This window comes from Dryobates pubescens, chromosome Z (assembly GCF_014839835.1).
Source record: "Dryobates pubescens isolate bDryPub1 chromosome Z, bDryPub1.pri, whole genome shotgun sequence".
NCBI lineage: Eukaryota > Metazoa > Chordata > Aves > Piciformes > Picidae > Dryobates > Dryobates pubescens.
The window spans coordinates 72,794,146-72,818,887 of NC_071657.1; the positions used below are offsets into that span (position 1 = coordinate 72,794,146).

Below are 24,742 nucleotides of genomic sequence, written 5' to 3' on the forward strand. Positions count from 1 at the left end.
TAAAAAATTAATTGTATTTTAAAAACACCTCTGTTAAGCTATGTAAAAAAAAAATTTTCTACCCTATTTGCTTTTAAGGGCATTTTTGGCTTTTATTACCTATGTAAATTAAGTATTCCACCTGCAAATTTAAATATGGTGATTCCAGAGCCCCTAGAAACTCCTGTGTAACAAAAAAGCTCCTTTAAACACAAGTTCCAGCAGCCAAGCAATCACTGTTATGAGATAGTTCAAAATGTAAGTAATTATAACACTGCTCACTGTAATTATAAACCAAATGTGTCTTAGTGCCTACCATAATAAGTAAGGAGCTCTACATATTCCATCTGAGAGAAAGACATCAAGACAAAATAAATAATACAAAGTAGCTCTTACTCGCTATGCAAGTGCTGTGTTTTCCTGAAGCCTCTAAAACAGACCCCTTATAATAAACCTTCCATTACCTATGTTATATGGACTTTTGTGAGATTTAATTAATGCTGCAAAGTGCTTTGAGATTAATGAAAAAAATTCTGTCAGGGTAAAATAATGTCAGACACTCATTTCAGCTTGTGAAACCTGTTTTAGTACATACAAATGACAGTTCACATTCATAAGGAATCATTTATATGAATATTCCACATAGGTGAAGATAAATTTATCTAGGTACAGTTCCAAAATGGTTATTTTGTCACTATGCACGTCCAGCTACAGCTATGCTTTCGTAAGTAATGCTCACTCTACATATATATGGCAAACTTTTAATATTATCTGTGGTTTTTTACAAATTGGCACTGCAGTACTTAAAACTGACTACCTTACAAAGCAAGACTGGTGTAGTAAGTTCCTACAGTCTGAAGTCACAGTGACTTAAAAGTATTAATTACATAGATAAAGTGTTACTTATCCCTACAATCCTAACAGTAAATCATATACAACTGGAGCTAATAGGTCGAATTTATATGCATGGGGCCTCTTTCAGGTTTCAAATGGATAGCAACATCATAGTATTTCACTTCAAGGTGAGAACAGTAAGCCAACTATGTATGCTAATTGTTGGCATGTTAATACATCAAATGTAAAATATTAACAACGTTAATTACCCAGACTTAAAGAAAAAAACCCAACCAAAACCAAGAGAGCTCACAGTGGAGGGACAGGAAGACCTCCAGATATGGTGCAAATAAAAAAACAATCTCAAATGATTTTACTCTCTTGTTTATATCATGGCAAATTGAAATCTGCTTATGAAATTGCAAAATACTGTAAGACTTACTGTTTTGACTGGGATTAAGAGGCAGAAATTATAAAAATATAGTTATCCCTATTTTTCCTGAAAACCCTGCCCCAAAATTATGTACCAACTAGTTAGATTTCATTTACAGGTCACGAATTCTACCAGGATGCTTATGGGCAACTTTAGTACAATTTAGAGAATTCAGAAAATGGAAAAGGCTAAGCTACAAAATAGCTTTACCCCACTTATAAAATGGAGGCAAGCCAGGACCTTAGGAAAAGCCAGTGAGTTGGATTTTACTCACGAGGACGGAACAGGAATTTGGAGATAGTCCTTAAGTCTCTCTTCAGTGGCAGGCTCCAGACATTGTGAATTTGTGGCACAAATCCCAAGGAAAAGGGACCAGCCAAAATCAAAGTGTCCTTAGACACAGCTGCCACAAGGCAAAACTCACGTACCAGCACTGTCTGAGCAGTGCAAGAGAAGCCACGCTGCCGGCCTGTCCCAGCCAACAGCCGCAGTGTTACGGCAGGCAGGGTCACTCCAGCACGAGGTAGGGATTAGGACCCCAGGGTAGGCAGGTCCGGGGAGAAGCCGGGTCCAAGTGCTTATTTCTCCAATTTTGCCACGAATCCAGAGCAAGTCTAAAACCAGCACCAAAACTGATCCAAAAATGAGAGCCAAAGGGAGAAGTGCAGACCGCTTTCTGCACTTTCCTATTTCTGATTTTCCTATACAATGTGTCCAGTGCAAATACATACTGGCCGCGAAGAACCCGGCCGATCACAGTTCCAAAGCCCAGTGCGGGCTTTTCCCCACGGGTGAATGCATCCCGGCTGTAAGAATGGGTGCTTTCGACCTGTCCCCCAGGGGGAGGGGAAGGCAATTTCATGCTTTTGTCTTCAAACTTCTGCAGATGGAGGTGGGGGAAGGGAGCTTTGGAGCACCCCATAACACCAGTAACACCTTTTATGGAATATCATTAAAAATGATCTTGGGAACTAAAATCCATAAATGAAGCAGATAATAGAAGGCTGGGACCTGAGAGTTTGATTTCTCATGTAGTAATTTTCTCATGCTCTAATCCTAAATTATATGTATTCAGCACTAAAGCTGTATTTGGACAAGCTCTGTTCGCCAACATAAAGTGCTGCTGCTGCCAAGTAAAGCAGTAATTATGTGCTTCCATTTCCACCTTTTTACTACGATGACTGCTCCACACCTTTCTGTGGGACAGCCTAAGTTTTTGTGCACTTACACAGTGAACTAGATCTGGGAACTGATCCACACCAAAAAAAAAAGGTGGGGGGGGGAGGGAGGGGATTTGGGGGTAGTTGTTGGAAGTGGCCTTATAACAATTGTTTTCTGACTGTACTTACCTTTGAAAATAACGTCATCCATTTCACATCTAAGGAAAATTCACACATCTGGAAGCTTAGCGGTTTTTACCAAATATAGTCACTTTCCTGAAAAACAAAACAAAACACAAAAGCAACAACTTATGATATGTAACTCAAGCTAATTACTCTTGTGAAGATACAGTTCTGCAATTGTGAAATTGGGAGTAAGACACTAGCAAATTATTTCTGTTAAGAGATATTTTTCTTAATCATAATTCTGCTAGAATACGTAACTATTACCTACTATACAACACCTCTTTCAGCTTTTATTCAGCTCTTTCGTGTCTTTAACTAGTATTTAACAAGTGCTTAATCTTGTGGTTAATACCTGACCCCATGGCCAGAAAGTTACTGCTAATCTAAACTGCACCATAAAATAATTTATCTTGTCAACAAATATGGAGGCTAATTTCTGGAGAAAAACTAACAAAAAACCAAAATGGAACAACAGAAAAAAAAAAACATAATGAAAAATCATACACACAAAGCAAAAGGTACAAACAAACATACCCTGTGTATTTTCTTAAAATGTCCACTAAGCTTCCTGTGTTTTTTTCTTCCACCAAGTAGCTGGAACACTGTCCAAAGAACAAAGCTGGTGAGGGGTTTTGAGCACAAGCCCTATGAAGAGAGGCTGAGGGAGCTGGGTTGCTTAGCCTGGAGGAGACTGAAGAGACCTTATTGCCGTCTACAACTACCTGAAGGGAGGTTGTAGCCAGGAGGGGGTTCTCTCTTCTCCCAGGCAACCACCAACAGAACAAGAGGACACAGTCTCAAGCTGCACCAGGGGAGGTTTAGGCTGGATGTTAGGAAGTTCCCCAAGGTCTCTTCCAACCTTAGTTATACTCTGATACTGTGAGTGCTTGACTATTGGAATGTGCTGCCCAGGGAGGTAGTGGAGTCACCATCAACTGGACGTGTTTAAGAGACTGAATGAGGCACTTGGTGCACTGGCTTAGTTTATTAGATGGGGTAGCACTTGATGATCTCAAAGGTCTTTTCCAACCTGGTTAATTCTATTCTATTGTAAGATCACAGATATTGAGCATTATTTTATTTAGTTATCTGAGTTTGTTCTTACTTGTATTTTTGCCTTAAAATTCAAGAAGATGAAGGTTCTTTGTAAAGAAAAGTGAGTAACAATAAGAAAGCTGAAAGAATCCATCACCAAGCCATACTATCAAGCAGTGCAATAAACTACAGAAGATGAAAAGGATAACCTGGCAAGTAATTATACTAATAGGTTTTTCTTAAGAGAATTGTGATATAAAAAGCTGTATGTGAATTAAAAGCATAGATTCAAAGATTCAAAGGTTTAAATGCCAGGAGGTAGCATAATAATTTTTCAGAGCCTCTACTTAACACAGGCCAAATTTCACCATGAAATTCCTTTCTAATGCCCCACAACTTGTGTGCAAGTTCCACAGTCTTTTTGCAAATGTACCCAGTGGATTATTTGCCAGCTCCTATAATAATCTGCCCTGATACTTGATCATCCTCATTATAATAACTGCACGTCCTATTTCTAGTAATTTAGAAGATATTATCTTTCACTGCTTCACCAAAATTCCAGTCAACAGCAATTGAGCCTGCCTGGACTGGAATAATTAATTCTGTAGTTCATACTTGGAAGGAGAACAGGAGAACAAAAATGTGTATTTTTTTTTTCACCAGGTATAAAACAGGTGATTCCTTCCCCTGAAGATCTAACACTGATTACTATAACTAAAGATCTTTATTTTCATCTACATAGAAAACATTTGCAAACCACCAGTTCAAGAAGTAAACTGCTATTGATAATGAAAGCAAATTACCTTGTCCTCATACAGTTAACAAAATACTACAGAAAAAAAATCATTTTGGCTCAAAAAAAAAAAAAAGAGAATTTTTACAAGGCCTTCAACTACAATTATAGAGCTAAATTAGACTGCGAACCTAAAACCAATCAAGAATTACATTATTTTCATGAAATATCCCAGAAAACTGCCCTCCAGCTTCAGGAAGTGCTGAACTCAAAACTGTTAAGGAGTTATTACTGCAGTTTCCTGGCAGTTTAATTAACTCACATTAAAAACTTGGGTGCAGGACAGCACTCCCATCCAAATCCACAGGTTACTGCATTCCCTGTTTCTGAAATGTTTGTAACTGCACCCAGTGCAAATTCATTTCTGTTATATTGTTTTGCTATTTATAAGAGAAGCTCATGAAAGTTAAATGAATCGTTGCACTTAAATTCACATTATGTGAATACTTTCTCTTGATATATTCTCTTTAAATATGCAAAACGTATTTTTGTTTCGTGTTTCCTTTGTTTGAATAATTGGCCTCCCAAAGCCATCTGCAGTAGGTCTTCACTGTTCCATTTTCCAAAACAGATTTTCTAAAGTAAAACTAATGCAATAACGTCTCACTGCACTTCTTCCCACCTGCCTTAATTAACGTTATGTTGACAAGCGTAAAAAAATTTCTTAAATAAGACGAGATTGTGAAGAGAAGCAACTTAAAAATGGTTTCCTTGCAGAGAGGGCACCATCCAGTTCTTTTACTGGAAAACAATAAAACGCAGAGCTGGCATTCCTAACTCTGTATGTAAGAAAATCGGATACCATCATTTCAGAATTGTTTATCCAGTTTCGTATTATTCCTTTTACAAACCTTAAGAGCGGTGCGTTGCGGCTTACTTTGCACTAAAAATAGACCGAACGTGCTCATGGAAGGTGGCCGCATTACCAAGTACTCATTAATTTCTTTCCCCTATCGTTACTAGACTCTCAGTTTTTACTGCTATGGCCATCAGCTAAAACCACGGACGATGCCCCTTGTTTATGCAGCACTGCAGCTACTAAGCGCAGATTTCGGGTCGCTTTGCCACGCAGAAACCAGAGTGCAGCTGACCAGCACTACCTGCAACATCAGCCTAAGACAACACATGGTTTGTTACACGGAATCACAGACAAGGATAGAAATCGATCTTTAAAAAGTCATATCGTCCAACCCTCCAAAATACACATTTTTTTCGCTTCCTCTTCTCCCATCTGAACTTTAGTACCGCCTCTATACCTCACACTGCCGCTCCCACAGCCGCCGCTGAGGTAACCACGCCGCCCGCCCCTGCGGGCGCAGAAAAGCCGGGCGGACAACAAAATGGCGACCGGAGGTGGAGCCCGTCGGGATTCTCCCGCTTCAGCGCTCGCCCAATCGCAGACCGCAGCTTGCCACCACGTGGCCGTGCGGCAGAACGCAGCACTACAACTCCCATCGTGCCCCGGGGCAGCTGCTATTCCGCTTCCTTCTCCCGCTCCCAGAAGGCGCAGAGGGTGCTGCTGGAAGGTCGTGCAGGGGAGAGGGTCGCTGGGCTGCTCTGTCGCTACCATGCTGGCTGCTAGTGTCCGCAGGTTTACCACCTCCGCCCTCCGCAGGAGCCACTATGAAGAAGGCCCTGGAAAGGTGATGTGGCGAGGAAGGCTCGGCCCGCTGCGGCGTAGCGTGAAGGTCGCAGGAAGAGGCCTGCGCCGTGCTCGGGAAGAGCGGGGGTGGCAAAGAGACCCGCGCCGGTGCTGAGTTGGAGGGGGAAGGGTGATGGCCCTGTGGCGAGGAGCTTGAGGGGGTAAAATGTGTTTCTGAAGGACGCTTCGCTAGTGGTGTTGCCCTGGCCCACGCGCAGCTTGTGGCAGGCCTGGCTCAGAGCCGAGCCCTGTGCACCTCGTGAGGGGCGGAGGGGAATTTGGGAGATGGATAGAGAGATGGATGGATGGAGAAAGGCCGTAAGAACGTTGTGGAAGCCGCAGTGAGAGCCCACTCTGGCTTGCTGCAGGCGCCAGGATGATCTGCAGGTCCGCTCTTCGGGCATGCTCAAGGTGAGCGCCTTATTGGACGAGCACGTCATGGGGTTCGAAGCCAGCAGCGAACTGAATGCCGTTGTGAGGAACAAACTAATGGCTACCCGGTTGCCAGTTCCCAGCCGGTGCTGGGTGGGCTTCGGAGGTCTCGCTGTGTCTGTTATAGTCACAACAAAGCAGATCGTGGAGCAAATTACTTCCGTGTCCCTTGCTGCAACTTTCTGCTTCAGTGGTACAGGTGATGAGCATTGCAGTATGAGAAGCAACAATGATACTGTAAACGCTTTCTGATGTACCTGTGTTTAGCATGTTCTTTCAAGCACTACATCTGAAAACTAATTTTACATACCTAACAAACATGAGGAAAATCTTCACAGTCAAGGCAATTAAATATTGGAGCAGGTTGTCTGGAGAGGCTGGGTGGGACACTTATCTTCGTGGACATTTCAGCTTGGCTGGACTAGGCCCTCAGTGGTGGAGTCACCATCACTGGAGGTGTTTAGGAAGAGACTTGATGGGGTGCTTGGTGCCATGGTTCAGTTGATTAGATAGTGTTGGATGATAGGGTGGACTCTATGATCTCAAAGGTCTCTTCCAACCTGATCTGATCTATTCTATTCTATTCTAAACTGGCCTTGGTTTGAATTGAGAGGAGAGGAAGAGCGGACAAAATTACTTCCATAGCTCGCATCTAAGTTATCATTCTGATTACTGTGTTTCTTTCCTCAGGAGGAATGAAGAGTGTTTTGAAACTGGATGTTCAAGTCGGTGAGGAAGTAATTACTGTATTTATTGCAAATCTAAAGTTCACTTCTCTTTTCTAGAATCTTCCATTTTCTGTGGATAACAAGTGGCGATTACTCGTACTGATGTGTGGATTCTTTGGAAGTGGATTTGTTGCCCCTTTCTATATCGTCAGACACCAGCTTCTTAAGAAATGAAGAGGGTGGACTGTAATTGCACTAACTGGGTAAGTGAACTGATTTTGTTAGACTTCATAGCACAGTAGAATCTGGTCAAAACCTAAGCTTTAAAAAAAATAAAATCTAACCGCTTCTAAAATTGTTACTCCCGTTTTGTAGCCTTTCATAGGCCAGGTACGTGGAGTTGTGACGTCCAATTGCATCTACACCCAAGTAATGACAGTAATGAATAAGTTCTAAGTTTACTTCACAAGGCTGCTGCAGTGTCATTGACTAGTGAATTTTTAATTCCCCCAAAGGCCACCCCTCTCTGACCTGCAGCTTCTTGATAGTCTCCAGGTGGGCTGACAGAAGAATGCTGCTGATGTGATTTGGCTAATAACTATAACCAAAACTTCACCCACCTTCTTGAGGAAACATAAAGCTGTGCATGATGTGATCTGTAGGAATAACTGGCATGTGTGATGTGAACAAAACAGTATGAGAAACTGTGATACTGTAAACGCTTTCTGATGTGCCAGTTAAAAGTCAGTGGAAAGCAAGGTTCCTTGAACCTCTATCTACTTGCAATGTTCCTAACAATTTACAGCATCAGTCCACTTAAGGTTAGTAAGAGCAGAAACAGTTTCAGTTGGTGCTTGTTGATGATCCCAACAGCAGAAGCAGGCCTCAGACATAGTTCAGGCTGTGCAAGTCTGCCACTTCTAGTTGAATAGCATACTTTGGAAATATCTGCTGTTGTCATCAATTGTTTTGTATTGTCAGTTCTATAATCTGAGAAGCTAAATCTTTTTGAGCAGCTGGAATGATCTGGGTGGTTTCAGAAAGAAGCAAAGAAGTCACTGGAATCTCATAATAGAAACAGCTTGACAGCATCTCAGTAATTCCTTTGCCAGTCTGATGGTTTTGGCTGCCTAGACTGAAGGGGAAATTATCAGCAAACTTGCATCAAATTTGAGCATTTAGAATTCTGGTATTTCATTGGAGTCAAGGACTCTGCTACAAAAGCAGGTTGTAGATGAAGCAAAAGTCATTAGAAGTCTAGTTTAAGCATGTATTTGTAGGTGTTCTAGATAGAAAGGTAACAGTTCATTAATTTGTTGTTTGTTTTCTTGCAGAGTTGAAGTCTTCTACACAGCATCTTTCAATGGAAAAAGAGTAGATGGATGTGTCTAAATAAAATCTTAACTCGGAAGGTCTTCTTGATCTGTGTAGTTTTTTTTAAACTCCCCAAGTTTTTTTGACAACTGATGAATACTGAGAACTCCTTAAAATTGCACTGCAGTGACATTAAACTATTATAGTCTTGATATTTCAAAATGGAGGGTTGGGAAAATCAGATTTCAGAAATGAAATTGCTCTTAACGTTTTTGGCCAGCAGGAGCAGGGAGGTCGTTGTGCCCCTGTACTCTGCGTTGGTTAGGCCACACCTTGAGTACTGTGTCCAGTTCTGGGCCCCTCAGTTTAAGAAGGACATCGAGACACTTGAACGTGTCCAGAGAAGGACAACAAGGCTGGGGAGAGGCCTTGAGCACAAGCCCTATGAGGAGAGGCTGAGGGAGCTGGGATTGTTTAGCCTGGAGAAGAGAAGGATCAGGGGTGACCTCATTGCCCTCTACAACTACATGAAAGGTTGTTGTAGCCAGGAGGGGGTTGGTCTCTTCTCCCAGGCAACCAGCACCAGAACAAGGGGCCACAGTCGCAAGCTGCACCAGGGGAGGTTTAGGCTCGAGGTGAGGAGGAAGTTCTTCACTGAGCGAGTCGTTCGTCATTGGAATGGGCTGCCCAGGGAGGTGGTGGAGTCACTGTCCCTGGAGGTGTTCAAGGGGAGATTGGACATGGCACTTGGTGCCATGGTCTAGTTGTGGGGTCTGTTGGGACAGGTTGGACTTGATGATCCTTGGGGTCTCTTCCAACCTTGGTGATACTGTGATGCTGTGGCTGGAGAGGTATTTAGATAGCTTTACTGAACTGTGTGGGCTTTTCAAACACCGTCAAGACTGCTGAAGGAATAGTGACCTGGTGTATGTTATAACCAATGATCCTCACAGTATTGTCACCATTATCCATGCAGCAGAAACTTGATCTTCTCTATTTTGGTCTGATCAGGTAACATTTTATTTTACTTCACTTCCACACTTGGCTCGTCTGAATAACTGCTGTTAACGGTTCTCTCTGGTGTGCTGTGTATTGTTTTTTTGAGCATGAACGTGGGTTGCCCTGCAGGTTTCATGAGGTTTCAGGCTCACATGATGAGGTACCCTGGAAATAGAGTAGCAGCAGTGACTAAACTCCATAGAAAGTCATTTTCACATCCACTTTTCAACCACCTCATTAGCTGAAGACACAGGATATGAAAATCACTGTAATGGTTACTTCACCCTTGCAGGTAATGCTCTACCAAGTGGTAGACACCTAGCTGATTTCCATCAGTAAAGTTTTTCTCATTTAATTTTTCTCCCTGAAACCTGTCCTTCTATAGCACTGTACATTTAAAACAGGTAGCAACATGTCAACTCATGAGCTAAATGGTGACTTCACAGGTGTTCAGGTTCTGTTGGCATAGTTCAGATCTATAAAAACAATTTTTCACCTGTGGAAAAGGGCTTGGGGGTGCTGATGGATGAGAAGCTGGACAGCAGCAGGCAGTGTGCACTTGGAGCCCAGAAGGCCAATCATAGAATCAATAAGGTTGGAAAAGACCTCAAAGATCATCAAGTCCAACCTGTCACCCAACACCTCATGACTACTGGACCATGGCACCAAATGCCACATCCAATCCCCTCTTGAACACCTCCAGATGGTGACTCCACTACCTACTGGGCAGCCCATTCCAATGGCTAACAACTCTGTGAAGAACTTTTCTCCTCACCTCAAGCCTGAACTTCCCCTGGTGCAGTTTGAGACTGTTCTCTTGTTCTGGTGCTGGTTGCCTGGGAGAAGAGACCACCCCCCTCCTGGCTACAACCTCCCTTCAGCTGTAGACAGCAATAAGGTCTCCCCGGAGCCTCCTCTTCAGGCTAAACAATCCCAGCTCCCTTAGCCTTTCCTCGTAGGGCTTGTGCTCGGGGCCTTTCACCAGCCTTGTTGCCCTCCTCTGGACATGTTCAAGAGTCTCAGTGTCCTTCCCTACTGAGGGACCCAGAACTGGACACAGTACTCAAGGTGTGGCCTAACCAGTGCTGAGTACAGGGGCACAATGACTTCCCTGCTCCTGCTGACCACACTATTCTTGATGCATGTCATTGGCCTTCTTGGTCAGCTGGGCACTCTGCTGGCTCATGTTTAGGCAGCTGTCAATCAGTACCCCCAGGTCCCTTTCTGCCTTGCTGCTATCCACCCACTCTGACCCAATAAAGATATTGAACAGGATGGGGCCCAGCACTGATCCCTGGTGGACACCACTAGTGACTGACTGCCTGCTGGATGTGGCACCATTCACCACCACTCTCTGGGCTCAGTCCTCCAGCCAGTTCATAACCCAGCACAGAGTGCTGCTGTCCACACCACGAGCTGACAGCTTGGCCAGGAGTTTGCTGTGCTTGGGCTGCATCAAAAGAAGTGTGGCCAGCAAATCAAGAGGCGATTCTCCCACTTTGGTGAGACCTCACCTGGAGTAATGCATCCAGGTCTGGAACCCTCACTAGAAGAACAACATGGACCTCATGGAGCAGGTCTAGATGAGGGCCATGAAAATAATCAGGGGGTTGCAACACCTCTGTTACAAGGACAGGCTAAGGCAGCTGGGGTTGCTCAGCCTGGGAAAGAGGCGGCTCTGGGGAGATCTAATAGCAGCCTTCCAGTACCTGAAGGGGACCTATAAAGAATAGAGACTTTACAAAGGCCTGTAGCAATAGGATAAGGGTCAATGGGTTCAAACTAGAAAAGAGAGATTTAGATTGGATGTTAGGAACAAGTTCTTTATTAAGAGGGTGACGAAGCACTGGAATGGGTTGTCTGGGAAGGTGGTTGGGGCCCCATCCCTGGAGATACTCAAAACATGACTTGAGAGGGCTCTGGGCATCCTGGTCTAGTCGAGGATGACTGCACAGAGGGTCAGACTAGATGGCCTTTGGAGGTCCCTTCCAACCCAGACCGTCCTATGATTCTATGAAACACTACAAGGCATAATTTGTTTCTTAATGTACTTGCTGTTAGTAATGACTCTCAATGGAGACCTGTGAAATATGTCTCCCTGTGTCACACTGAACAAATGTGTGCACTGTGGGTGATGTGGGTGGGGTGTGCTGAGACAGCCAGGGTATTACAGAATCATCAAATCATAGAATGGGTTGTGTTGAAAAGGACCTTAAAGATACCTAGTTCCAAACCCCTTCAATGGGCAGGGACACTTCCTACTAGACCAGGTTGCTCAAGGCCTCATCCAACCTGGCCTTAAACACTTGCAGTGTTGGGAGCCTCCACAACTTCTCCAGACAATGTTCCAGTGCCTCTTCACCCTTGTAGTGAAGAATTTCCTCCTCATGTCTAACCTGAAGCTTCTTCCAGTTCAAATCTGTTGTCCCTCATTCTGTCACTACAGTCTTTCTAAAAAGTCCCACTTCAAATACTGAAAGGTTTCCCCTCATCCCTCTTCAGGCTGAACAACAGAAAGCTGCTATAAGTTCTCCTCCGAGCTTTCTCCAGTCTGAGCTACCCCAAATCTCTCAGCCTGTCTTCATAAGAGAGGTGCTGCAGCCTCAGAACTGGAATCTAGTATTATAGAATCTAGAAAAGGAGACAATTTCTTGGTCTGGGTATTGGAATTTCCTTGAAGAACTTAGTACTATTTTTTAGACAAAAATGAGAATGACACCTGTTAGGTGACAAAAGTCTCATTTGCCTGCTGTTGCAAAAGTCAAATGTCCTTGTGCAAGGCAAGTCTGAATGTAAGCCTCTTGTAGAGTCACATTTCTCTTCTAGACACAAATATAACTTCCACTGTGTATTTGTACCTAGCTCATGCTGTTTGTTTCTAAGCTGAATAGGAGTTTCTTTTGTTAGTCTTTGCCTTTACTACCAAGTCCCTGTATGTGAAAAGAGAAAGGATCATTGCTGAGCACTATCTTGTGAGACAGCAAAACCAGTTCCTTTAGTCTGCTTAAAATAAGTTATACTTTCTGAATTTCATTCACTTCATATTATGGGCTGCATCAAGAGAAGCGTAGCCAGCAGGTCAAGGGAGATGACTCACCTCCTCTATTCCACTCTGGTGAGACCCCACCTGCATCCAGTTCTGGAGTCTCTATTACAAGAAGGATCTGGCCATGCTGGAACATGTCCAGAGAAGGGCCACAAAGATGATCAGAGGGCTGGAGAACCTCTCCTATGGAAACAGACTGAGTGAGTTGACGCTGTTCAATCTGGACAAGAGAAAGCTCTGAGGAAATCTTATTGTGGCCTGCCAGTAGCTGAAGGAGGCTACAAGAAAGCTGGTGAGGGACTTTTTAGGATGTCAGGGAGAGACAGGACTACCGGGAATGGATCCAAACTAGAACTGATCAGATGCAGATTGGGTGTTAGGAAGAAGTTCTTCACCATGAGGGTGGTGAGACACTGGAACAGGTTGCCCAGGGAGCTCAAAGCCCCATCCCTGGAGGTTTTTAAGGCCAGGCTGTGTGGGGGTCTGAGCAACCTGATCTAGTGTGAGGTGTCCCTGCCCATGGCAGAGGGGTTGAAACTAGATGATCCTTGAGGTCTCTTCCAACCCTGTGATTCTATGTGTCTCTGGGTTTTTGAGGTTTTGGGGGTTGGTTCTTTGGGGGGTTTTATTTGGTTGGTTGGTTTGGTTTTTTGGTTTGTTTTTTTTTTAAGCACAAACCCATTCTTTTTAGATTAAATGTTAGTGACTTTCTCCTCTCATGGTAAGTTCTAAATCCCATCTTTTCACAGTATCATTACATGGGTAGATCAGAGTCATTTAGGAAGAGAGAGAGGACCTGGGGGCAATTAATGATGAGAAAATTTCTAATTATGACCCTGTTTCCACACTGTGAATCACAATACCCATAAACTTTCATCTCCTCCTCCTTTCTTTTACTGCGACTGTAAGGCATACCCCAGGGGCTGATCTGAACTGGTTGTCTTCCAGCTATTACTTATGGTATGCTCCCACTTTTTGTGTGCTAGTAAGAGTGATTAAAAAAATTAACCCAGAGGAGCCCTGCTTTGGGAAAGTCAGCTGACCAAACATGTCCTGTTAGTCATTAAGTATCACTTGATAAACCTGTGTTCATGATATCCCATTATTAATCAGTCAGAATGAGCGGCCATATTCTCCATTGCAAACTGTTATTCTTGCGTGCTGTCAAAGCTGTAATTAGTCCCTTTAGAATTGGGACTATTTCTCTACATGACTTGCTTGGGCAGTTTTCAGTAATTTTCAAGCCCCATCAATTATCAAGTCCTTAAGTTCTCTGTCTGACTTAAGTAATTGGTTCCCTTAGGTTTTCAGGACTTTCACTTCTGTAATAGAAACACATTAACAGATCTCTTTTCATCTGTCTTTCTATTAAGGCAAAGTGGGACAGCCTGCATTCTACCCAAAGGCATTTTTTACTACTAGCTTGTCTATGATCTCATCACTGTTCCATAAAGCAAAGTCAAAAATACTTCATTTGGTTACTTGGGTGGAAAATACTGGTTGTCGCTGAAGAGATATGTGCCTCCTATCATTAATATCAGATGTTTGACAGTGTTTAATTTCAGAGGCACAACTCAGATTGTACTTGTTTATCTGCTGTTATGAGAAGATCCCTGCTTATAGCAAGTTGGATTTTAGGAACATATCATAGGATATCTTAGGTTTGAAAGGACCCATAAGGATCAAGTCCAGTTCTCTGCTTCTCAGAGGACTACCTAAAAGTATGTCATATGACTAAGAGCGTTATTCAGATTCTTTTGAGTCTGAATGATGCCCTTAGTCATATGAGCTAGTTTATTAATTACTCATATGAGTTAGAATAAACATATGAATGTTTATGCATTTATTTTGCTGCTACTCTCATAATTATGTTGGTGTTAATCCTCTTATTAACCACTGTTCATCACATCTGTCACTTTTCTTCTATGTCTCTCTCCACAGGGTGGAAAATGCAACCACAGCAGCAAAATGCTAAGGCTAACCAAATTACACCTGATGGGAAACCTTACACTGGTCTCAGGGAGTAGTGTTGTGGATAGGACAACTTCCAAAAAAAATGTCCAATTTGAAATACTAGTTTATGACTTCAAGAGTTGCTGAGCCACTGAGTCTTCTATTTACTTCACGTTAAAAAGACTAGACCAGCTCAGCAGCCTAACAAGCTGTTAAGGGGATAGGTCAGAGGATTTTGTGACCTTATTAAATACTAGATGTTTGTTGACCTGAAAGGAGCCAGGATCTCATTTGGGATTGAATGCTCTAGGCATATTCCCACCATAGATATTAGCATGGAAATACCCAGCCCTGAGTGACTCTGGAAATGGAAGTGTTGCTCTGCATATGTGAGAACAAACTGATATTTAATGGTAATAAGAGAAATCAGATCAGATTCATTAAAAAACAGGAACTGTAGGATTAAATTGTTTGAAACACAAGACTGTGTTCTATCACACTCAGCTGTATAACAGCCTGAGTAACCAATGAAATATTTATCCTTTAAATAGCCTTTTTTGGGTTCCCTTTAGGGCACCTTGGCTTGATAGAAGATAAATCAATTGAAAAAAACAAAAGGTAGAAAAATAAAATGCTTACAGGCTTGGTGTTATAGGCAAAAAAGCAATATGTAAGTGGTGCTTCTCCATCATTAATATTGTATGAAGGAAACAAGTCTGTGGTTAAAGGACATTTGGGAAATAACACATCTGTGTGAATGATAATTCACACACACATTGGCTTGCTAGACACCAATACTAAGGAAAACCTTTTTCCCAGTTTTCTTGTTATAATTTTTCCCTTCACAAATTCTGATTTGGCTCAAAATGTTTTAATTTTGTTTCCATAGATGTTCACACTTCAGCATTTTAATTATGCTGGATATCAGTAGTCTTTGAGCCGTTTCTCCATTCAGTCTGCACAGACATGATTTAATCATAGAATCAATAATATTGGAAACGACCTCAAAGATCATCAAGTCCAACCTGTGACCCAACACCTCATGACTACTAAACCATGGCACCAAGGCCACATCCAATCGCTTTTTGAACACCTCCACAGACAGTGACTCCACCACCTCGTGGGCAGCACATTCAAATGGCTAACAATTCTTTGTGAAGCACTTTCTTCTCACCTCGAGCCTAAACTTTTCCTGGCACAGTTTGAGACTGTGTTCTCTTGTTCTGGTTCTGGTTGCCTGGGAGCAGAGACCAACCCCCAGCTGGATACATCCACCCTTTGGGTAGTTGTAGAGAGCAATAAGGTCTCCCCTGAGCCTCCTCTTCTCCAGGCTAAACAACCCCAGTTCCCTCAGCCTCTCCTCATAGGGCTTGTGCCCAAGGCCTCTCCCCAGCCTTGTTGCCCATCTCTGGACATGTTCAAGTGTCTCAGTGTCCTTCTTAAATTGACACAGCCCCTGCTCTCACCACCACAGGGGCCCAGAACTGGACACAGTACTCAAGGTGTGGCCTAACCAGTTGTTGTGAATATGCCCTCAGAAATGAGTGCCAGATATATCAATGAAAATATATGTTAAGTTTATTATACATATATATACAGAAACATTCTAACGGTGTATTTACAGTCACCGTTCACAGGTATCAATATTCGGTTAGTGAAACTATCTTTACAGAATGTTTGTGTATGGGCACTTAAATCAAATGATTCACAGAACTTAGAATCGAAACAGATTCAGAAAGCAGCAGGGGAGGGTTTGGTCAGTGACCGGCAACCCTCCACCTGGAGCAATCCAAACGCTACCCTAACTGAAAACTCTATAAAGAAAGGCTTGACTTACAAGCTGAGACCTTCGTGAAGTCTCCCCTTAATAATGTTTATAGTCCAGAGAACATGGCACGGATGTGCTGTAAGACAGAGACAGGAAATGCCGCTGGCCGCGTGGCTGCACCACGTGGCTGCTGCTTCTCCCAGGACACAAAGCTTCCCCACTCGAGGGAGGGCTGTTGGCAGGTCAGCGACGCTGGTTCACACGGGCTACCAGGTTTTCTCCTGCAGCAATGGATCGCGCAGTGGTTGATCCCACGGGGTACTGCCCATGCCTCTGCACGCAGCTGGCTGATGGAGGCAAAGGAGCGTGAGGCCTCTTGGGGCACTGGTTTGAGTCCCGGGCAAGGTGGACCACGGCAGCACTGGCACGCACACACACAGAGGCTCCAACACGATGTGGGGGGGGCTCATTTACCAAACGACCCCTACTTACCATTTGCCCCAGTGAATACTGGTCCAATGAGCATTCTGTTGCTAATGCAAAGATTAACCAATGAACTAACACCTACCAAATACGGCATAAGTATATGCTATACCCAGGGATACAAACATATAGCCTGGGCCTTGCGTACCACAAGGGGTGAGACCACGCCCAGGCAGGCTGTTTACCTGGACTCAGTGGCGCCAGGATCCCCCCTGCTGCCTCCAGAAAGGAGGGGGAACAAAGGAGGGTTAACACTCAGAGAATTATGTTCTAGAAATGTTTGGGGCACAATCCTGACCGTAAGCATCATTCACTACACCAGTGCAGCGTACAGGGGCACAATGACTTTTAGATGTCCTTGTGTTTTAAGATTTGGGACATTTCCAGTTTGGCAACCTGTGTGTCTTACTCTGGAACATTACTTTGTTTCAGTTCATAAACGCATCTGAACGTTCACAAAGTCTTAACAAAGTGGCATCAAATGAGGGCTTTCAATGGAGAGAGCAATTGGGACTGTATCAGATTTTAGGATTTTTTAGAAATAACCAACAGCGAATATTTGACACAAATAGAATGACAAAACAACACTTTATATGATTCCTCTCCATGTTTATATCTCATAAATGTAAAGAGGTACCCATTCTTAATCAACCTGAAAAATAAAATTTAGTGTTGACAACTGCAATAGTTAGTTACTTTAAACTCTTATGGAGGTAATGTATCCTGTAGAAATCATGATCAGAAGATGCCATTGCAGACAGATGAACAAAACCATCTGCTCAGTGTACAGTGGCAATCAAAACCACAAAAAAAAAAAAGAGTTAAAGTTTTTTTACAGAAAGGGACCAAAAGAAGTGTGACCAGCAGGGTGAGTGAAGTGATTCTCCCATTCTATTCTGCTCTTGTGAGACCCCACATGGAGTACTGCATCTACTTCTGGAACTGTTGGAGCAGGTCAAGAGAAGAACCACAGTGATGATCAGAAGACTGACACACCTCCACCATGGGGACAGGTGTGAGAATTGAGGTTGTTCAGCCTGGAAAAAAGAAGGTTCCAAAGAGACCTTAGATCAGCCTTCTGCTACCTGAAGGACTGGGCAGGAATATTTTTACAAGGACCTGTAGTGAAAGGACAATGGAGAATGACTTTACTTGGAAAAAGGGTGGTTTTAGACTAGATATTGGGAAGAAAGATTACGTGTTCAAAAAAAAAAGAGATTGGATGTGGCACTTGGAGCTATGATTTAGTTGTGAGGTGGTGTTAGATATTAGGTAATAGGTTGGACTTGGTCTCTGAAGTCTTTTCCAACCTGTTGATTCTGTGATTCTGTGAAATTCTTTATAGTGAGAGTGGTGAGATACTGGAACAAGTTCCCCAGGGAGGTTCTGGATGTCCCCTTACTGAAGGTCTTTGAGGACAGGTTGGACAAGGCCTTAAGCAATCTGGTCTAGTGGAAGGTGTCTCTGCCCATGGCTGGGTGGTTGAAACTTGGTGATGTTTAAGGTCCATTCCAACCCAAACAATTCTACAATTCTATGAAAATATCACAGTGTCATTGCATACATGTAAGAGGTATTCCGCAAGTTGAACACCACATGGAAATTTCTTATTCTACCCTGATTACTGAATTCTAGTAATTTCATATGTGGAAAGATTTCAGCATGAAGAAGTAAACTGTTAAGAGCTCTTTAGTTTAGGAAAGAATGAGAGGAAAAAGCTATCCTGTCAAAATTTATCATATCTGAAAAATGTTGCTAGTCCAAATGAGAAGAATTCACTGTTTGCATCTCCAAGCTGTGATTTCTGCATTGGGTTAGGGGGCTGAAGTGGAATCCTTTGTTTACTAGTTAGTTTTCTTGATTTCAAAGAGGGGTAAATGGACCATCAGCTTTGAACTGCCTTTTCAATAAACAGTATACTGTCACATAGGAATAAAATCTAATACTGATGGAAGAGGGGAATGAAGGACTTGTGTTCAGTTTCACTAAATGGGATAAGTATTTTGATTTCACAGTATCGCAGTATCATAGTATCACCAAGGTTGGAAGAGACCTCAAAGATCATCAAGTTCAACCTGTCACCACAGACCTCATGACTAGACCATGGCACCAAGTGCCGCATCCAATCCCCTCTTGAATCCCTCCAGGGATGGTGACTCCACCACCCCCCTGGGCAGCACATTCCAATGGTGAACAACTCTCTCAGTGAAGAACTTTCAAAAATATTAGTTTTCTGGAATTTCTCTTCAGCAACTAGTTTTACAGGATTATGAAATAATTTTGGTTGGAAAAGACCTTCAAGATCATAAATTCCAATTGTCAGCCAGCACTATCATTCCTGATAAACTATGTCCCAAAGTGCCATGTCTGCACATTTTGTGAACACCTCTAGGAATGCTGACTCCACCACCTCTCTTGGTAGCCTATTCCAATGCTTGAACACTACTTCAGTAAAAATCTAACCTTCCCTAGTGCAATTTGAAGACATTTTCTCTCTTTATACAAGTTGATGTCAGGGAGAAGAGACTGATCCCCATGTCACTACAACCTCCTTTTAGGTAGTTGTAGAATACTGAGGTACATCCTCACCCTTCTCTTCTCCAGATTAAACAATTCCAGTTCCCTCTAAAAACAAGTATCCATCTCACATGCTATTTTCAGAAGCAAATGGGGTTTAGATTTTCCTTTTCCAAGAGAACAGAAATTCCAGGCTTTGTTCAATTGTGCCTTGAAGCACCTGATGTTAACACATATTGGAGATAGGGTACTGAATTCTACAAACCACGCTTCTGAACCATTATCAGGAACCCTTCCATTATTGCATACTAATGCACAAGCAACCTATATTAAGTTATCTCTTAACTGGTAATAAATCATTGATGTCCATCTGAAGGCCATTGCTCCATGCAATAATTTGAGCATGAGTTACTTATAAAAAATACATTAAAATCTTTTTGCTACTAATTAAATAATAGAGTAGATATTAAAAAAAAATTCTAATAGAAGCTGTCAGCTACTCCTCCTTCTTGCCTGAAATTTAGGTCTGTTTCAGGTTAACATAAAAACATGAAACAATTTAGAGATTTTTAAACAAACCAGGTTTGAGGAAGAAAATACAAAAGTAGTGATGTGGTTGTCGTGACAGCCAAATTAGCAACCCTTCTTGTTGGACATAAACACTGAATGATAGCTTTGATAATGCTGCAGAGATAATACATGAAAATTATTCTTATTCTTTAATGATAAAGGCCATCTGTACATTGCATTGCATTATCTTGGCTGATTTCGAGGAAGTCTGTGTAGTGATATCAGTTGGTATTGTTAAAAAAAAATTAGATTGAATTCTTAAAGAAAATAAAAAAGGAATGAAGTAAGTAAAAAAGAGAGAAAGAAAGAAAAGGAAGGAAGGAAGGAAGGAAGGAAGGAAGGAAGGAAGGAAGGAAGGGAGGGAGGGAGGGAGGGAGAATCAGAGGAGCACAGTAACATGTCAATTTATCATTACAGGTATAGTAATTACATTTTCAATTATTACCAAAAGACAGGTATTAAAATGGGACGAATGCTCTAAGTTTAGGGTATATGGTACTGGAAACACAGACTTTAATATAGCACTTTGTGGTTTATGGCAGACTGAGATGAAAAGAAGGTGACCATAAGACACTCTACAGGGGGAAATGCCTACAACTGATCATCATTCAACTTAAATGAAGCATAAAGATAGAACTGCCCCTCCTCTGCTATACCTGTAGGTTTAATCAGAGGAAGCTGTGCTAATGGCCTGACCCTGCAAAGTGTGAATGCCAGCCTCTGACCAACTCCCTAAACAGCCCCTGTTTGCTCTGATTATAGCAAGAAGATAAATGTAAGTTGCTCTCTAGGATGATATGCTCAGTAAGTTTGACTTGCATTTAAATGAGTTTAAAATAATAGTATTTGCTGGGATTAATGTGATCCACTGTTCCATTTTCTCTTTCAGTTTTCCATGAATAATATTAAATTCTTTCCTGTGGTTGTGCCACCTTTTCCATTAGCTATGTAGAGCATGCAGCATTTTGAAAAATGTCAGTGTATAAATAGCTGTTGCTGAGAACCTAACGAAGCCAGAGTCAGCAACAAAATGTGTAAATGTACTTTGCTGGTGAAAAAAATGGTGTGTGTAAAATTTATAACAGGTGGAGGAAGGAGAGAGCTAAGGGAAAAGAGTTTGAGTGGAGGCTTTGTTTCTCTTTTCCTGAAATTTTGGTTGCACCGTGAGGATTCAGTATTGCTCGAGGGTGTAGTAGGAACAAAAAGTGCTCAATAATTCTGGACTAAATGTAGTTTTGTAAAGACAAGAAGGGAGATCTCATCCTTGAGGAAGGAAAAACCTGGTAGCCAGGTAGACAGCTGCATCAGCTGCCTGGAAGAGTGGCTGGATGAGCTTGGGGTGAAAAGGTAAACATATAAACATTAATATGAATGAGCAATTCTTCTTGAACACATTCTTGAGCCATCCAGGTAATTGAAAGTGAAAGCTAAAGAAGATGTGCCTCTGAAGAAGATCCATCTCTCTAAGACCTTGTCTAAGGGAGTTGTTGGTTTTTTTTTTTTTCCTGACAGCCTGAAGCACTGCTGCTTCAGCTTAGGGACAGCTAATTGGAAACTTTTCTGGAAATGTGAACATCACTGTTCTCCAAAACCACACGAGCTGTGCATCAGCTCTCCTATCCTCATCCCACTGCTGTCACTTTTCCTTCCTGTTTGTTTTACCAGACATGCTGCTGTCCTCTGAATCCAATATAGCAGAAAATTGTTTTCAGGCAAACAGCAGCAGTTAAGTTGTTAACTCACTATTATCTCAACCAACTGTCAGGAGCTATAAATGCCTCTTCATAGACCAGTGGGGAGTATTTTAGTGCTAGCTTTACAAAGCTGGGTGTGGGGGCACTGGTGTGTGTTTGTTTGTTTGTTTTGGTGATCTTTTTATATATATATTTTTTTTTATAGGGCAGGGGGAAGGTTGGCAACCCCTAAATAAGGTCTTCTTTTTCATTTTCTGAAGTGGCAGCACACAGAGGAAGGTACTTTACCGAAGGATTTAAATGCTGCATCATTTAACTTGTTAAGCACAGTTCTTCAAGTACCCCTGCCAGTACATAATACAAAAGGAGAGTGCAGGCATCTGACAGCTTATCTACAAAACAATTAACTAGCTGAAGTTGTGACTTCAAAACTACTTAAACTTTATTTAGTTCTTGATTTGACACTGCTTTCAAGTTAAAGTAGCCCTGTATCAGTTCAATTTAAATTTACCTCTGAAATCAATTTACATAAAACAATTTGCCAGTTGCTCAAAGTAGGTCAGCAAAAACTTAACTAATAGCACTTTAGAGAGCACATTTTTAAAGAAGTTCATTCAGGTTGATTTTCCTGAGGCTTGCTACATAGACAACCCTAAGAATGGAATGTGTAAACAGCAGAAAGCCAAGTAGAACATCAGCACTGATATGATCCCAAGCACAAGGACAGGACTCAGACCCTCACACTCATATCCATTTCTCTGGGGCTTTAGCTGCCTTGCTTGTGGTTTTAAGGGATGAACTGTGGCCACAGTAGAGGCCATGTTCTAAGGTTTTCAGTAGTGTAGCTTACATTTCATTATAGAAAGCCTACACATTGGTAGACAATTTTGAGAGAAGACTTTACTTTCAACACATGATCCAGTTGACATTTAAATGCAGTTGTATATAATTAATATTTTTATTTGTTAGAACACAAAATTATGTCTGTTCTAGTAAAATACCCAAACAATCCCTCCTGTGCAACAGATAAATAACCCTTGAAAAGTGGAATAGCTCTGGCAGGAGGTAGTGAGAGCACATCCTCATTAGTGTACGTGAAATTGTGTGGATTAAAGCCCACTCTCAAGAAGCTACTGGAGATCAGTTGAAACCGAACCTAGGTTTCTCATATTCTATGTAAAAGCTCCCCTGTGTGGGAGGTGACTTCATACTTCTTCTTCCTCTAGCTAAATTTAGATACCTCTCCAGTAGCCATGAAAACACCCACTTAATCAGGTCATGTAGGAAAGAAAATAAATGTAGGTTCTGCTTTTGCAAGTGACATTATTGTCAGATACATACTTTGTAAAGTTTTTGGTTTGGGTTTTTTTTCTGATATTATAGGAGAGGGGAAAATACATTATGTCATCAGGGACTGAAAACATTCATTTTTTAATGCCCCCTAGCAATTTTCATGTAAGATGTGATGAATATACTGGTGATTAATGTTAAAATTATCAGACTTAGAGTGTACTGGGATTAAGGGTCAGGATCTTGTGAGGCCTGTTTTGAGAGTAAAGGGAAAGAAACATATCTTGCAGACTTGCAAGGACACTGTCTGGTTAATTGGAGACATCACGGCTGAGAAGGAGCTGTCTTAAAGATAAACATTCAGCACTAGGATTTGTTTTCTTCAGATAAGAAGCCTGGACAATTGAGCATTCGTGAAAGTAGATACTTTGACCCTTACCACACTGAATGTAGGGAGAAGGTATTTGACCACCTATTTTAAGACTCATTATCATATGCCTGCCTTCTATTTAGCGTAAGTTTGCTTATGTAGATGATGTAACTATATAAGATGAAAAAAAGCTATTGTAAGGCTGTGCTGTGGAGGTGGAGTTTTGTCCCCTCTCAGGCCCAGCACGTTGCTTTGCTTGCCTTTTATTGCCTTTTATTACCTTTTTAAGATCTTTTAGTGCCAATAAAACCGTTACCAAAAACTTTTACTTGGAGTCATCTGTAACAGATGGTGCGTTGGCCGGGAATCGTCTGAACCTTCATGTCTTTTGAACTCCAAATGAAGAGGTGTCCCACTGCATTTGCAGTGGCTTCATTGCAGTCAGAAGATGGAAAGGTCGGCATGATCAGAACTCAATAAAAGCAAGCAAAGAAATTTTTTTTCTTTTCTTTTTTTTTCTTTTCCTTTTTTTTTTTTTGTTGTTGTTTCATTGTTTGTTACCCAATTGGAGTATGTGGACCCTGTAAAACTTCGTATACGAGATCCAAGTGACGACAACCACGGTGGTGAGAAAACCGCGTGCGGGGGGAGGATTCGGCTACATTGGGATTCGGCTACCTTAGTTTGAGTGTTTGAGTCCGCTGTTTCAGGTTCTGCAGGGGGGGAGGTACAGTGCATCTGGCGCGGTGGATCTGGCTGGTGACGAAGAGGGGTATTCACGAGTAGGAATTATTTGGATTATTCCACTTGAATGATTATTTGTGGTGCTGTTCCACTTGCATTAGTATTTGTGGTTTATTCCGCCTGCATAAGTATTTGTGAGTAGGAATTGTTTAGGCTGTTCCACTTGCATGAGTATTTGTAGTAGCCAGGGATAGCATTCCTGAGTAGGAATTGTTTGGATTACTCCACTTGCATAAATATTTGTGGCAGTCAGGAGAAAATGGGACAAAAGAAGTGTAAGTCATCAAAGCAGGTCGGAGAGAAGGCTTTACTTTCTATTCCTCCAGAGAATCTGTTAGGGCTGCTCAGTCCTCAGGGGCTGCAGCCAGGAGCTGCAGCCAGGGGCTGCAGACTGGCCTAACTTGCACAGGTGATGTGATAAATGGGGGGGCATCAGGATCTGCTTGCTCAGCACTGTCCTGATGCTGAGCTGTGTAGGACTTCGTGTGGGCCACTGCCACATCAGCAATAAGATGCAAAAGCCAAGAACTGAGTGGTGGAGAAGCTGCTCTCCACACCTTAAGGGGGATGCTGATGGTTGTAAGAGATCTCCACCCATGTGCTGTTTGCTGTGGTGGATGCTTTGTTTTGCTTGCTTCTTCCAAAGCCCTCAAGTTTCATATAGTGGACAATAAGAAACAGATATTTAGGGATGTTGCTGCTGGGACACCATCCCTGGAGGTGTTCAAGAGGCGATTGGACATGGCACTTGAAGCCATGGTTTAGTTAGTCAGGAGGTGTTGGGTGACAGGTTGGACTTGATGATCTCTGAGGTCTTTTCCAACCTTATTGA

At 42.2% G+C, this 24,742-nt stretch overlaps 1 protein-coding gene and 2 non-coding genes across 3 annotated transcripts; all 3 read left to right on the forward strand.

The window, feature by feature from the left end:
- The first annotated feature begins 5,892 nt into the window (after positions 1–5,892).
- On the forward strand, positions 5,893–8,573 carry LOC104304374 (cytochrome c oxidase subunit 7C, mitochondrial). Its single transcript, XM_054178371.1, has 3 exons — positions 5,893–6,063; positions 7,280–7,425; positions 8,497–8,573. Exons 1-2 carry the CDS (start codon positions 5,989–5,991, stop codon positions 7,394–7,396), a joined length of 192 nt encoding a protein of 63 aa, XP_054034346.1. The 5' UTR covers positions 5,893–5,988; the 3' UTR covers positions 7,397–7,425; positions 8,497–8,573.
- On the forward strand, positions 6,688–6,750 carry LOC128899551 (small nucleolar RNA Z39). The gene has a single exon (XR_008463143.1). It is a non-coding gene; the product is annotated as a small nucleolar RNA Z39 (small nucleolar RNA).
- On the forward strand, positions 7,834–7,895 carry LOC128899550 (small nucleolar RNA Z39). The gene has a single exon (XR_008463142.1). It is a non-coding gene; the product is annotated as a small nucleolar RNA Z39 (small nucleolar RNA).
- Positions 8,574–24,742: the final 16,169 nt, after the last annotated feature.

Bases quoted from the DNA above. Each gene is read 5' to 3' on its own strand.
- LOC104304374 (XM_054178371.1), top strand. From the start codon at position 5,989: ATGCTGGCTGCTAGTGTCCGCAGGTTTACCACCTCCGCCCTCCGCAGG. The intron at 6,064-7,279 runs GTGATGTGGCGA...TCTCTTTTCTAG, and splicing joins ATGAAGAAGGCCCTGGAAAG to AATCTTCCATTTTCTGTGGA.